The following is a 14,034-nucleotide window of genomic DNA, read 5'->3' as shown; positions in this document are numbered from 1 at the left end:
ATGTAAGGCTCTCAGAGATGTTGCTTATGTGAATTTACTTTTGTAGCTGCTGTATTTGTACTGTTATTCTGACTACGATATTCGATTGCCAGGCCCTAATACTGAAGAATCAATTACTGTGGGAACTAGATGGCAACCCCAACCGCTTGTGATGCGCGAATAATTATAACTAAAGGAGAACATAACAAAATATGAACAAAATCACGTGTTGCAGTTAGCTTCAAATCATGAACACGTAGTGAAGACCAACGCTGGTTTCACACATGTCCTCCTATAGCGCAAAATGGCATTCCACGAATACATTGATAATGTAAACGTTATTACTAACCCGGTTGTTACAGATCTGAATATCTGTGTTTTCTCTTCGACAACTGCTAATTGTGAACTGGATCCGCGCAAATGGCACCCCATTAAGAAAGATCTGCATCTATACAAATCTCAGCAGCACGCATGGTTATATGTAGCGCTAGCTAACGAGAGAGAGCTGGACGATGGGGACTTGGTGGTTACGGATATCAGAGTCAGCAGGACGCCTCCAGATTCAAGCTCAGATCATTCATGGGAGAGTCGACCGGGCGGAATCTGGATACTGAAAAACAAATTTCGTGGGATGGTAGACCTAGCTGTCACGGAGGTGGACGTGCTTTTTGGTGTAGATGCCGTCGATCCACGGCCACAATGGAATCTTTTGCAATCATCGCTCCAACTTACCGATCAGCCAAAAGTACCACTTGCGCGACTGACCGTACTCCACGGCAGAGACACACCGAGACCGGATGCCCGGGCGGCTTTGAGAGTTAGGAGAGATGGCAAATTCAAGATTGTGCAAATCTCAGATACGCACATGGTCACCGGTGTCGGGGTTTGCGAAGATGCGATCGATGCACTTGGGAACCCTCTCCCAGCGAGTGAGGCAGACCCACTGACGGTAAAATTTCTTGGAGGGGTCTTGGATGTTGAGAAACCGGACTTGGTGATTCTCACTGGAGATCAATTGCACCATGATATCCCCGACAGCCAATCTGCCCTCTTCAAGGTCGTTGCCCCTATCATCAAGCGGTCAATTCCATTCGCAGCCGTCTTTGGCAATCATGATAGCGAGGGCGAACACGCTTTGGGTCGTGAGTAACTTCTTCCATGAACTAGCCAATTCACAGAACCAGCAGTCGACAAGCCTTATTGCTCCGCAAGATAACTATGCAATCATATAAACCAAGTCTTGGCTCTAACTATATTGCAGGCTCGGCCCAGATGTCGATACTTCAACATCTACCCTTTAGTCTCTGTGAACCAGGCCCAGAGCAAGTCGACGGTATAGGTAACTTCTATCTTCCCATCCTGGCGCCATCCCCCTCACGGCTCTCACTATCGACTTTGTATTTCTTGGATTCCCACGGGCAAATACCAAGCTTTACACACAATCCCGACTACGMCCCTATCAAGCCACGTCAAATTGACTGGTTCGTGAAATCTTCTCAGACTCAACGACGTTCGCGTGAGGAAGCCGGTAACGGCAGTCATTTTCATCTATCTTTGACTTTCCTACACATCCCTTTTCCTGAGTTCGGAGACGGCCTTCTTAGGATACGCAACGGTCACCGGAGAGAACCGACTGAGTGCCCTAGCGTCAACTCTCACTTCTATGATACATTGGTCGAAGAAGGTATATCAACAGTAGGCTGCGGGCACGATCATGTCAATGATTTCTGTGCTTTGCTGCCCCAAAAATTCAACGGCAATCCCCCTCGGCTTGGCCCTTGGCTATGCTATGGAGGTGGCAGTGGGTTTGGGGGATATTGTTCGTATGGCGAAAAGCGATTTCACCGACGGACGCGGGTTTGGGAGATTGATACGAGTACCGGGAGATTGAAGACTTGGACGAGGGTCGAATATGCTAAGAACAGAGTTGATGAGCTGTTACTTGTGGACAAAGGGGTGGTGATCGATACAGCTGAAGAAAATGTTGGAAGATCCTGAAAAGCTAGTTGAAGCTAATGTTACTGCGTGATACAGGAATAGAAACGCTAGGCATTGATTTCTTTGCCATGGATTTCTAGCTGTGAGCGTCAAAAAATTGGACGGGTGAATGACAGCATGAAATATGGATCACTATTCACCGGAGATGCACCCGCGCAAGCTCTTTATTTGAGACTAGTTGGAGTAAACAGGGTAGATAAACAATCCAAGATGTCGAGGGAATACAGGAACTGGTCAACGAGAGTGACACTTCAGCGAAGCTCTATGAAAGACCATACGATCGAGCTACTTATTCCCTCTATTCGGTCTCTCTATGCCGATCCCCGCGATGACCCCTCAGCGTTTTATCGGAAATCAATCAGAGAATCAATTTGCGTCGCCATCGCTCCCACAACGAAGGGCTCATTGATATATGATTATTCCATCGTATGGGAGAGGAATGAGACTATGCGGAAGCAAAGCCAGAAACACTGAGATAGACCTGTGCATTAATTGACTGCCACCAGGTCTGAAGCCGCTCATTGGTCGTCATTTATGCCGAGAGATCGTATCATTCTAAACGTAGCAGAGAACTTCAACGAATCAGGATTCGGTAAACCCCTAGCTTTATGAATGAACAAATACAAATGATTTTCGCTTATTGTGCAATATGGTTCCGGAACCTACACGGCCAGGCCCAAAGCTCTCGGAAGACAAGTTCCTGATACAGGCACGGTTCCTCTTCTCCAGAGATAGCTTTGGAGAAAGGCTCACATCGTCGGATTTGGCGTAGGAGCGTTCAGGTTGAAAAGAGGATTACTATCCGGCTTTCCCGGACACGGCGAGCTTTTTCAATGGCTTGCAGGAAGTTATACTATTCATGCTTGTTCCATCTTAGTTTTCCCATCTAGCCAAAAGACTTCTCGATTTGCTTCATTGTTGGTATATCTAGTGGATATAGGTAAGCTTGTTATATTTATGGTACAGTTATACTGAGGTTGCTTTACGGAGCCGGGGTCCGGAGTATTACTGTAGTATGGATCAAGGCCCTTGTTCTCCCTATCGAGGAAAAATTTAGTCGAAATCTCGTGTACAGTGTCCAACTATAATCGGTTTCCGCTTAGTGAACCATTTTTTCCCTGTTTCTGACTTTAATATATGCTTTGCGACAAGAACTTGTGACAGTAGTGAGTTGCGCCGGCTTTTCCCAGCTACCCAAATTCAGCGTGGGTGAAATTGAAGTATCTGCTCTGATGTGCGTACAGAACGCATTTGAATATCTGTGCTCACTCTGTCGTATCTGGTTATCTCATTTACAGCTACCGGTGACACTTAATACCCCAAACGTTTAGGTCTCAGCTCGAGTACTTCACACTTTCAAATTACATGGTGATCCAATGGTTTATACGGGAAGTATCATAATCAAGACAATAGTATTAAGTTCCTGTAATTCTGCTAACTGGATAATAAGAAAAATAAAACAATTGAAATCTGGGAGGAAGTGACCGTATATTTTGATGTGATTAGCACTATTGTCACTGAGATTTGATACCTCTGCAAATGACAAAAGGCATCATAGCTCAATGGTGGTATGGGAAGATCCAGGTTGTGAATTATGCCCAAGTAGCTGCAAGTGGCCATCATGTATGACAATATGACCTCTCATGACTGAACTCATTTGGCATCCCCTCAAAAGTACGTTTAATAGTACTGAGGGTTTTCCGGGTCAGTGAGATCGAAAACAATGGCTGAGTGCGGCTTACCACCGCCTCGGTTTTCAAATTCCTGGCTGAAGTTGATGGAACGGTTGAAGGAGATGCTGCCATCGTCGTTGATGTCGATATATTGTGCCTTGAAATCGGCGGGAACGTTGACAATACCAATTTCACCTGTCTGCACGAAGTAGTCGGTGACGACGAGGTGCTTCTGATCCGGAGTGACCTTGATATAATGAGGACCAACGATAGGATGAACCTCATTAGGATCATCGAGACGCTTAGGGTTGGTGAGGTCGCTAATGTCCAGAGCGGCGACGTGGTTGGCCGATGTCAGGGTAACGTAGATGAACTTGCCATCTTGAGTAATATCAGAACTGCACATGTACACATTAGCAACACATTTTACGAATTTTCCAGGGGTATTAGAGGAACGTACTAGCTGGCAATAGGGTTAGTGTTCCGGATCTGGTCGCCAAAGTCGTAAATGAGCTCGGCAACACCATTATTGCCATTGGCATCCTTGCGAGAAGGATAAATGGCCCAGAGTTGGGCACTACCCACGGTAGCTGCAATAGCAGCACCTTCAGGGTTTCCAGGAATAAACTTTACATCTTGGATACCAGAACCCTATATCGACAGTTAACGAAAAGGTTTTCAGCCTCGACACGGTAGTAAACTTACACCAGGGATGGTAATAGTATTGATGATAGTACGAGACTCCAAATCCCAGAGGCGAAGTGTCTGGGCGCGAATAACACCCGTGCTAGGTTTCAAGATTGACAGAGGGACAACGAAGTCAGAAGTCAAGATGTAGTTCCTCTCCCAGTCGATAGAGATACCGTGTGGGGAGAACTGTTCGGCCAAGATACCAAGAGTTCCCTCCACATCTTCCGGCCATTCGTGAATGATGTTGAAGTCGGCATCCGTTTCAACGAGTCTACCCGGAGATGTGCCAAGGGCAGCTAAAAAATAAGAGCATATTAACATCTATAATGTACTGAGGCGTTTATCGAGACTATACTTACATCCCATGTAGGTTAGGAAAAATCCACTGATCTAATTGTTAGTTCTGTATCTGAAGAGATCGCAGCAGAAACAAGATCAACTTACCCGTCAGGCTTAGCACGGATTTCATCTGCAATGGACGAAAGAGTAGCACTGTTGCTTTTCTTGAAGGTCGGACGATAAGGATTGGTGACATCGAAATAGTAGGCAGTGTCTTGAAGTTTCAGTAGTGAAAGAAGACCGCCACCGACGATGGTCTTTCCGTCTTTGGAAACACCAATATGGTGAGGGTCGTTGCCACTGGTGGGGACATCGGTCACGTAGATAAGTGTACCAAATGTATCCTACAGGTGTTAGCTGCTAAAAAAGTCTACCACGTGTCGATTGTACATACATCATCAAGGCTGTAAGTTGCCAGAAAGTCGGCATGCTCTTTGTCTCCGGCTCCTGTCCAATAGTATCCAATCTTCTTTGGCTGAATGTCACTGGGAGTGAAAGAAGGGCTGTCGAGGGGAGGCAAAGGAAACTGCAAGATTGGCAACGCCGGCAGAAGATCATAAAGAGGTTGGATCAGAGGTGTCGTTACACCTGGGATCTTGGGGATGGAAGGGATCGAGATAGCTTGAGTGAGGGAGGCAAGCGCCAGAGTGCTGATCAAACTACTAGCCATTGTCTCGTTGTAAACCAGAGATTCGATTCAACAAATGATATCTTGCTCCAACGGAATAGAATGAGTTGTTTGATCAAGATGAGCACATTTGAGGTATTTCCTCTCCCTATATATAGCTTTCCAGTTCCCTATCCTACTTCTCCTCATCTTCTCTTCTACAACATCTTTATAAATTCGCAATCCATCTGGTGTAGCATGTCATCAATGAGAAAAAAGATAGCCTGTCGTGCTTAACCACTCAGGAAGACGAATCATGATGATCATCAGGTGAACTAGGATACGACCTCAGGAAATGAGAAAACTCAATGGCCTTGCAGAGAGAGAGAGAGAAAATAAAATAATCCGCATTTAGCGCCAGTGGCAACTTTGTTTCCCAAGCAAGAACCATACTACCTGTTAGGCTCAAGCTAATGCTGAATCCATATGGACATCACATCCCGTAGGGGGGGCAGCAGGACTATACTTGAATGGACGGAAAGTTTACACACTGTTAGCATCAGCTAATGAAAATGAAGCATGAATTACTTGAAATGAGAGGATCTGCTGTTTTAGTACATATTTTGACTTCTTGGCTGAAATAATACTAGAATTCTATCTAAATGAGACCCAATCGCATCTCGGATCTTCTAGAGATATTGAGTATATGTGGTTATATGACCTCGTAGAGAGTAGCTGCAGAACTTTCAAGGCGAATATAACTTGAAGCTGAGATAATATATTCCAGTATGATATAAACATCGAGTATTGGAGAGTCAATGTATGTGGGTCTTGCTACCTGAAGATGAGTTTTTTTTAAAAATCATTTAAGCGATAGATCGATATGATAGAAAAGCACAATATCATGCTTAACTATCTTAATAGATGCATGATTATTAGGATCTACAGCAGATCTGATCTATGAGCACCATAAACCCATAATGCACTGACAATATAAAACACAAATAGTACAACTAGTTTCTTACACTAAGTCCAACTACTTGTTCTAGCATGCATCTCTAGGCTGTGACTTATAACAGCCATGTGAGCAGGTCTGGCTAATTGAGTTTGAAATCAGAATGACAACATTTCATTGTAATATTGCAATTAGCCCTAGCATCTTTATCTTCCATCTCTACCTACTCACAGCAACTATTACAACAAGTTAAAGAGTGAAAGGTTGAGGCACATTGTGTCGATGATCTATATGGTTCATGCCATTTTGACTAATGATTCAAGTGCGCTCATGTAGAACATAGATAGAGATGGCAGACAATTCTTGGGCCATCCGTAAACTTTTCTGAAATGTTCAGCTGCTCTAAGATCACATGGTATCTGACAGGCAGATGTTGAGAATCTGGCATATCCTTTAGTTCATTGCATCACTCGGACTCATGAACCTCATTCCAACAAAAACAAGTCGGTGATGACGCGATACATGGGCAGCAATAGACCTATATGGATTAGAGACTTCCAACTTACCATCTTAGTCCGTATCTGTAGTTCAATAAAAGAAATAGCTCCTCCGCTTGCATGAACTATTTCAGATATGGACAGTTCCGGGAATTGGATCTACTCGGCATCGTTCTTTGGGTCGAATTGCGTAGATCTATACTGTGATGAACATCCTAGTCAAAACACCAAGCGGCTCTAGACATGTGCCTGTCTAGTAGAACCAACTTTTGGGAACAGGTCAATGCACTGCAGCAGTGAATGTCAAATTGAGCGCTAATACTTCAAGTAAATCCTTTGGCTACATACAGACTTTTGTCACTAGAGATGATCGATAGAGTTTGTGACAGTGTGTTAGGTGGAGGCTGTCGACTCGTTAGTCTGTATACAAAATACAAGGATCTTGTTTATGTCTGGAATCCGGTTAATATATACTCATATGAAGCTAGTGAGCTGAAAGAGTAAACGGGTAGTTTTGTAAGATTGATGCTGCTTTACTACTGGCATTGTTGAGAGGAGATACTGATCAAGACTTTGTATTATGATATAACTAATCACTCTTCTCCTAGAACGGATCAGCCTCCTCTAATTCATTATGACTAATTTAATCATGTGGACCCCTTTTGTGAGGAGATATATGGTGTCATGGGAGGAAAATAGTTATCATACGTGATTCTTGGCAGAAATTGTGAAGCATGCATGAACCATACATTGACCATACATCAAAAGGATCATCGGAACTAAGTTAAGATGGGGAAGCGTAGTTTAAAGTCTAGAGTTCGGCGGTGCCTTGGGGACTCGAGCCTCAATGCATAATGCTGTTCTAGCCTTGTACTACAAGTTTATTCTAACCGTAGCCTGCTAAGTAGGAACTATGCAAGTAAGTTAGGACATACTCAGAAACAGTTTCTCAAAGTCTTTGTCGATGCTTTAGTCTGGTAACAATACATGTAAAAAATCGAAAGAAGGAATTAATGCTATATAGCCTTCATCTCGACAACCCGAAGGAGGCAGGAAACATTACGGCAGCTGAGGCATCGAAACAGTCGTGGGCATAGAAACCTGAGGCTTGTGTACTAAGGTACCTGTTCGTATTGAAGAATGTTGGTTATAATCGTATCATTCTTCCTGCATGGTCCTGAAGCTATGTACAAGAGATTTTAGGCAATGATCGGCATGATATGCCGCGATAATATTCCCGTCGAGTAGAAAGTCTGTGAGTATGCTGCCAAGCAATGGTGACATCGTGCTTCAACATGGCTTCATCATCAACGAGGCTCGTTTCCAGCTAGTGCTGCCAACGCAGGTTCTCGAGCCCTCGAGGTGTGCTCCGGGAAGATTACTGACCACGAGTATAGACTAGTGCGTTCGGCTAGTTCTCATCCTATCATTGCCTACTTGAAGTTAAGCCAGTTCTACTATTTGACTTTTTTTTCCCGCTCGCGTTGAACTATAACTTGGATATACCATTATAGTGTGCTGGTATCTGGTTCCCGGGAGAAGATCATTGTATGTATCTAAGTATCGGCACATGCAGAGATAACTAGCTCTTTCTTTTATTTTGATTTCATCATTTCCAAGTGGAATCATGCCATGAATTTAAGCACCTCAGTCTGATTGAAAGGGGGTATGTCTTGCCTGTTGGTGGTTATTTATGATGTCCATCTCCCAACTTTTACAACATCCTTATTTACAGCTATTATCCACAAACTCGTCTTCACCCTCGTAGCATTCACGTTTAATACTAAGGATGCATCTTCTTACATTCTCCTTACTAGGCTTAGCCTCCGCGGCGACCCTTGCCAAACGTGATGGTTTCTCTGATGGCGAACCTATCAATGATGCCACTGGAAAGGGTGCTCCTATTATCGGTATGCTTTTGTAACACCTTGCTTTGATAGAAACAACTGACCTTCTACCTCAGGGGGAACCAATCATGAATTGGACTTGCAAAACCCTGACAACTTGGGACGTCAGAGCACGGATGCCGGCTATGTTCCCAACCTCAAGTGGAGTTTCTCAGATTCCAAGACCAACATCTTTCCTGGTGGCTGGAGTCGTGAGCAGATAATCTCAGATCTTCCGCTGAGCACCGATATTGCGGGTGCCCAACAGCATCTGAAGAAAGGTGCCATTCGTGAACTCCACTGGCATCGCACGGTATTCGATCCATACTCTTTCGAAACTGTAAGCATGAAGCTGATTGCATAGGCCGAATGGGGTTACCTTTACAACGGATCTCTGCTCTTGTCTGCGGTCGACGAAAATGGCCAGTATCAGGTTGACACACTGGAGGCTGGTGACGTGTGGTACTTTCCTCCTGGTGTCGCGCATACCGTCCAGGGTCAGCAGGATGCGAATGAATATCTTCTTGTCTTCGACGACGGTGACTTTGAGGCTCAGGGGTATGTGTATACCATCTATTCTATCGATTCTTATACATGAAGTGTGTGCTGAGTCTAGTAGGACGACTTTTATGATCGACGACTGGGTTGCTCATACGCCGAAGGACATCTTGGCGAAGAATTTCGGGGTAGATGCCTCCGTCTTCAATAACGTCCCTTCGACTTTCCCATACATTTTGAATGGTACTATTAGCAATGACACTCATATTGTCGGCCCAGCTGGCGCTCTCGTGGGAAATAGTTCTTACGTTTACCATGCAAAGGATCACAAGCTTGAGGACGTCCCTGGAGGTGGTGGTACATTTCGGCGCATTGATTCCACCACATTTCCAGTTGCTAAAACAATTGCATCTGGATTTTTTACTCTGGAGCCAAAGGGTCTACGTGAGCTCCATTGGCACCCTAATGTATGTCGTGTTTTTAGATTGTTTTTCATATTGCTTCCTGGCAACGCTAACACATGACGTAGGCTCAAGAATGGGTTTACTTTCATCAGGGAACAGCCCGAGCAACTGTCTTTATTGGCGGCTCGAAAGCACGTACATTTGATTTCCGTGCTGGTGACACTGCAGTTTTCCCTACTAACAGTGGTAAGCTTCCCCAACTCTTAGACATGCTCCAGTGGCTCACACATTCAGGTCACTATATCGAGAACACCTCTGAGACCGAAGAACTTATCTGGATTGAGAACTTCAAAAGTGATACTGTTGAAGACATTTCGCTTACCCAATGGCTTGCTCTAACACCTCATGACATCGTTGCAAATGTTCTGAAGATCCCTGTTGAAGTTGTTGATAAGCTTAAGACCGAGAAGCAGATCTTGATCAAGGGAAACTAATAACTGGGCAGTCTTGATCGATCTATTGTGGGCTCAAGAACATGTGATTACTAATTGAAACGCTTGATCACTCAAGTTCTTCGGGTTTTGTTTTTTCTTTCTTTTCTTTCAATCGGTTAAATTAAGCTGTTGGCGATGTTGCTGGTGTAAGCAGTAAGCAATCTGCCAATGGAAACAAACCACTACTTTATACCACATAATATGTTCTATAATTGAAGGAGGAATCTATCTTGATATAGCTTCGGGAATTTTTCCCTGTCTAGTTAAAGAATGTTTTAACTTCCAGTAATCCTAGATTCTCCGATCACCGTAGAATCTTCCTGCGATTTACTAAGGCAGACTCGAATGTGACGATCTATACTATTTATCTAATTCCTTTTGGAAAAGAACATTTTGACACCTTGATATTAACTGAATAGTTGGGCAGGTTGGTTCTGCTGTTAGTTTACCCAAAATATATAATACCTTCAGGAAGACAGGGTCCATCTACGTTTGGTGGTTCTGATGAGAGAATGAGCCTTATAAGAGAATCAAATTCTATCAGCGCTTTTATAATATTTTTTGTAACTATAATTGATTCATTGCTATATACTAACTTCAACACTGATCAAAGAAATCATTTCTAATCTGCACATACTTGATGGTCTGCCTCCAAAACGTAAATGCAATATGAATCGTCCCATCATCTCCAATTACCATACTAGGGTATGACAACTCACGATTCAGCTTATCCTCACTATTGTTCGTCATACAGAAGCCATCCCCGTCCTCCAATATCTTGTGCTGGAATGACTTTCCATTATCATCGCTCCATGCAACACACAAAGGAGCTCGAGGCGCTCCCCAAAAGGCTTCTTTACCCTCATGTTTGACCGTCTGATCTTGTCGATTATCGCCTTCCTCATCGCCGATCTCATCATATAGGCCCGTCCGGCGACCTGTGGCATTCTGGCGAGAGGAATGGTTGTATACAACCACGACTCGACCGGAGGACAGGACGTCGAAGCATATTCCAGCATTCGGGTTGGGTAAGGAAGTCGGCTTCGGAGGACTCCATGTGATTCCGTCGGGAGAAGTAGATGAGTAAATAAAATCGGCCCATCGGCTTCGGTATAGGCTTAAATACGACCCATCTTTGAGTTGCTGAATTTCCATATGTACACATCCGGTGCTTTCTGGAACAGGAGTCTCAGACCAATTCTTTCCTTGATCATGGGATACGCGAATGGCTGAAACATCGTCGTTTCCGACCCATTTCTCACCGGCGTCGACTCTGCATTTGAATGTGGGCACGACTAAGTTGCCGTTATCCAGTACAATAATAGGTTGTCGAATGAATGTCCCGGGCTCCGAAAAGATGACCTCTGGGTTTTCATTCCATGTGTACCCATTGTCATGTGAAGCTATCCGCTTCACGACGGCCGAGTCTTGGTTTCCTCTGTGTTGCGATGTATAAAGTAACCAGAGATTATTGTCCGTATGCCTGAAAAGCACTGGATTCTGCTCGCTGCGCGTGTTGTCATGAGTCACTCGAATGGCTTCGGACCATTGCGATTTGCCGGACTCCAGACGAGACAGGTATATGCTGATATCTGATTTGCCCTCCATGTTGCCCCCAAACCAGGCGCATAGAAGGTCGCCATTAGACAGGCGTAGAAGATTGGAGGCGTGACATTGAATTGTCGCTGGTCGTAGGTATGCTTCTCGGTAAAAGTACGGCTTTGATATCTGGCGCAGTGCGCCGTCTGAACTTTTCGAGATGGTTTCTTGAGTGACTGCCATTTTTTTTTCTGATCGGTAAATGTGTTTATGTGATCAAACAGCTCCAGGTGCTTCAGAAGATAGCATTTAAGTTGATTTCTAGAATTTCTATCAGTCAAAATCTTAATACAACAAGCTTTAAATGATTTGCTGTATAAAGTAAAAAAGTGGAGTTCTCATGGAGACCAGAGAGAAATTATCGGTGATAGACCGATGACACTAAACGTCGGTGGACAAGCCGGTGGTGGTGAGAACAGACCAGTTATTGATCTGAGAGCAACGAGGCTTCCCCACAATATCAGTGTCCTGCCCCATGGGGTCTGCCTTTCAAGGTTTGCTGCTCACCTTTAAAGCGCCACGGGTTTCCCGTCTAGAAAGGCGAGAGAACCCAAAAGGGTCAGAACATATCAGAAGCACTCAGCCTAGTACATTGTCCTTTCTATTCCATTATTTAGCTGTCTTTTTGGTCGTTTCTTGAGACAACATGGCAGGAGGAACGAGCATCTGGTGGAGCAAGGATGCCAAATCTGACCCCAGGCAGATCTTCAATCTTCGTTTGTTCTTTCTGATGATCAGCTTGGCCTGGGCTGGCTGTTTCTATGGATTTGACACTGGTAATATCGGTGGTATCATAACACTGCCTTCGTTCAAGAAAGCATTTGGTTTGGTAAATATTCCACAGCAAGAGATCGATAACCGGAAGGTATGTCCCTGGTCCTACATACTGTATCCATGCCGCCGGCAATTTGTATGACCTTAAGAGTTGACCAGACCATGACTACAGGGCACAATCACAGCTATGGTTTCCGCCGGCGGTTCGGCAGGTGCTCTACTTGCTGCACCTACGTCTGACATACTGGGCCGCAAATGGGCTGTCTTCCTATGGGGCTTCGTCTTCGTTATCGGTGCGGTCTTGCAAATGGTTGCTAACTACGAGACTCTTCTTGCCGGAAGATTTATTGGAGGCTTAGGGGTGGGCGCAACATCGATGCTCAGCCCTCAATTCCTAGGAGAGTCTGCACCCAAATCAGTTCGAGGGTCAATGACGGCCATGTATAATCTACTCATCATCCTGTCTCTGATGCTGGCTTTTTGGATCAACTACGGCGTGTCACTATGGCCCAAAACCAGCGGAGACATTCAGTGGCGCGTATCTATGGGTATCCAACTCATTCCAGGTGTGCTTATGTGCATGATGATCCCCTTTGTGCCCGAGTCACCTCGTTACCTGATCAACCATGGAAAAGCGGAGCAAGGATTGCAGAATCTAAGCAAGCTCCGCAAACTACCTGCTGAGCATCCATATGTGCAGATCGAATATCAGGAAATGGCTGCACAGGTACGATACGAGCAGGAATGTTACCAGGGTCACAGTTACTGGGTTGTGGTCAAGGATATCTTCTTGGTCAAGAGCAACTTTCGCCGATTCTTCCTCGCTGTGATGCTCTTTCTATTCCACAAGTTCACTGGAACTGACTCTTTGAATGTGAGTGTCTTTCCTTTGCAATGTATGATGAAAGTTACTAAACGTTACATAGTACTACGCCCCAGAAATCTTCGCCCTCATCGGCGTCAGTGGTAACAGTACTACTCTCCTAGATACCGGTGTCTATGGAATTGTCAAACTCGTTACAACCATCTTCTACGTAGCCTACCTCGTTGACCGAGTTGGTCGTCGTATCCCACTACTAGTTGGCGCTACTCTACAAGCCACAGCAATGCTCTACCTGGCATTATACCTGCGATTTGCGGGCACCAATACCGGATCCGTTGGGGGCACATCCGCCGGTGGCATTGTGGGAATCGTCTGGATCTATATTTATGCTTTTGGTTGGTCCTTTGGGCACAGCGTTGCATGCTACATTGTTGCTGCTGAGATCTTCCCCACACGAATTCGATCAGTTTGTATGTCGTTCTGTTTCTTCATCAACTGGATTGTGGATTATGGCGTCACTCGGGCTACTCCTAATATGATCACGAATATGGGCTATGGAGTGTTTTTGCTGTATGCACTGTTGACTTATACCGGTGTCGTCTTCATTTACTTCTGCTTGCCGGAGATGAAGGGAAGGTCTATTGAGAGTATGGATGACCTCTTCCAGAGGCCGCTGTGGACGATGTGGAAACATGCATACCCCACCGAAGAGGAGACTGTTAGGGCTGGTGTTAAGGAGAAGGTGGATGACGGCGAAGACCATGAGATGGATCGCAAGGATCCGTCTCAGGCAGTACATGTGGAAGCTGCATGAGCCA

The 14,034-nt window shown here is 44.9% G+C and overlaps 5 protein-coding genes across 5 annotated transcripts; 3 read left to right on the top strand and 2 right to left on the bottom strand.

Moving 5' to 3' along the window:
* Positions 1-283: 283 nt before the first annotated feature.
* On the top strand, positions 284-1,129 carry BHQ10_008300 (uncharacterized protein; the record flags this gene model as incomplete). The annotated part of the gene is made up of 1 exon (XM_040881091.1): positions 284-1,129. The coding sequence occupies one exon, from the start codon at positions 284-286 to the stop codon at positions 1,127-1,129; it is 846 nt and encodes a 281-aa protein (XP_040736802.1).
* A 2,528-nt stretch (positions 1,130-3,657) lies between these two features.
* Positions 3,658-5,349, bottom strand: BHQ10_008299 (uncharacterized protein; the record flags this gene model as incomplete). Its single annotated transcript, XM_040881088.1, has 6 exons — positions 3,658-4,048; positions 4,111-4,301; positions 4,356-4,636; positions 4,700-4,725; positions 4,785-5,023; positions 5,074-5,349. The coding sequence occupies 6 exons, from the start codon at positions 5,347-5,349 to the stop codon at positions 3,658-3,660; spliced, it is 1,404 nt and encodes a 467-aa protein (XP_040736801.1).
* Positions 5,350-8,527: 3,178 nt separating this feature from the next.
* On the top strand, positions 8,528-10,020 carry BHQ10_008298 (uncharacterized protein; the record flags this gene model as incomplete). The annotated part of the gene is made up of 6 exons (XM_040881087.1): positions 8,528-8,648; positions 8,702-8,937; positions 8,989-9,182; positions 9,244-9,589; positions 9,652-9,772; positions 9,821-10,020. The coding sequence occupies 6 exons, from the start codon at positions 8,528-8,530 to the stop codon at positions 10,018-10,020; spliced, it is 1,218 nt and encodes a 405-aa protein (XP_040736800.1).
* Positions 10,021-10,617: 597 nt separating this feature from the next.
* On the bottom strand, positions 10,618-11,802 carry BHQ10_008297 (uncharacterized protein; the record flags this gene model as incomplete). The annotated part of the gene is made up of 1 exon (XM_040881086.1): positions 10,618-11,802. The coding sequence occupies one exon, from the start codon at positions 11,800-11,802 to the stop codon at positions 10,618-10,620; it is 1,185 nt and encodes a 394-aa protein (XP_040736799.1).
* Positions 11,803-12,265: 463 nt separating this feature from the next.
* Positions 12,266-14,030, top strand: BHQ10_008296 (uncharacterized protein; the record flags this gene model as incomplete). The annotated part of the gene is made up of 3 exons (XM_040881085.1): positions 12,266-12,484; positions 12,566-13,267; positions 13,320-14,030. The coding sequence occupies 3 exons, from the start codon at positions 12,266-12,268 to the stop codon at positions 14,028-14,030; spliced, it is 1,632 nt and encodes a 543-aa protein (XP_040736798.1).
* Between the last annotated feature and the right edge of the window lie 4 nt (positions 14,031-14,034).

Source organism: Talaromyces amestolkiae (genome assembly GCF_001896365.1).
Source record: "Talaromyces amestolkiae strain CIB chromosome Unknown scaffold18.1, whole genome shotgun sequence".
Taxonomy (NCBI): Eukaryota; Fungi; Ascomycota; class Eurotiomycetes; order Eurotiales; family Trichocomaceae; genus Talaromyces; species Talaromyces amestolkiae.
This window is presented reverse-complemented; position numbering and strand designations above follow the sequence as displayed.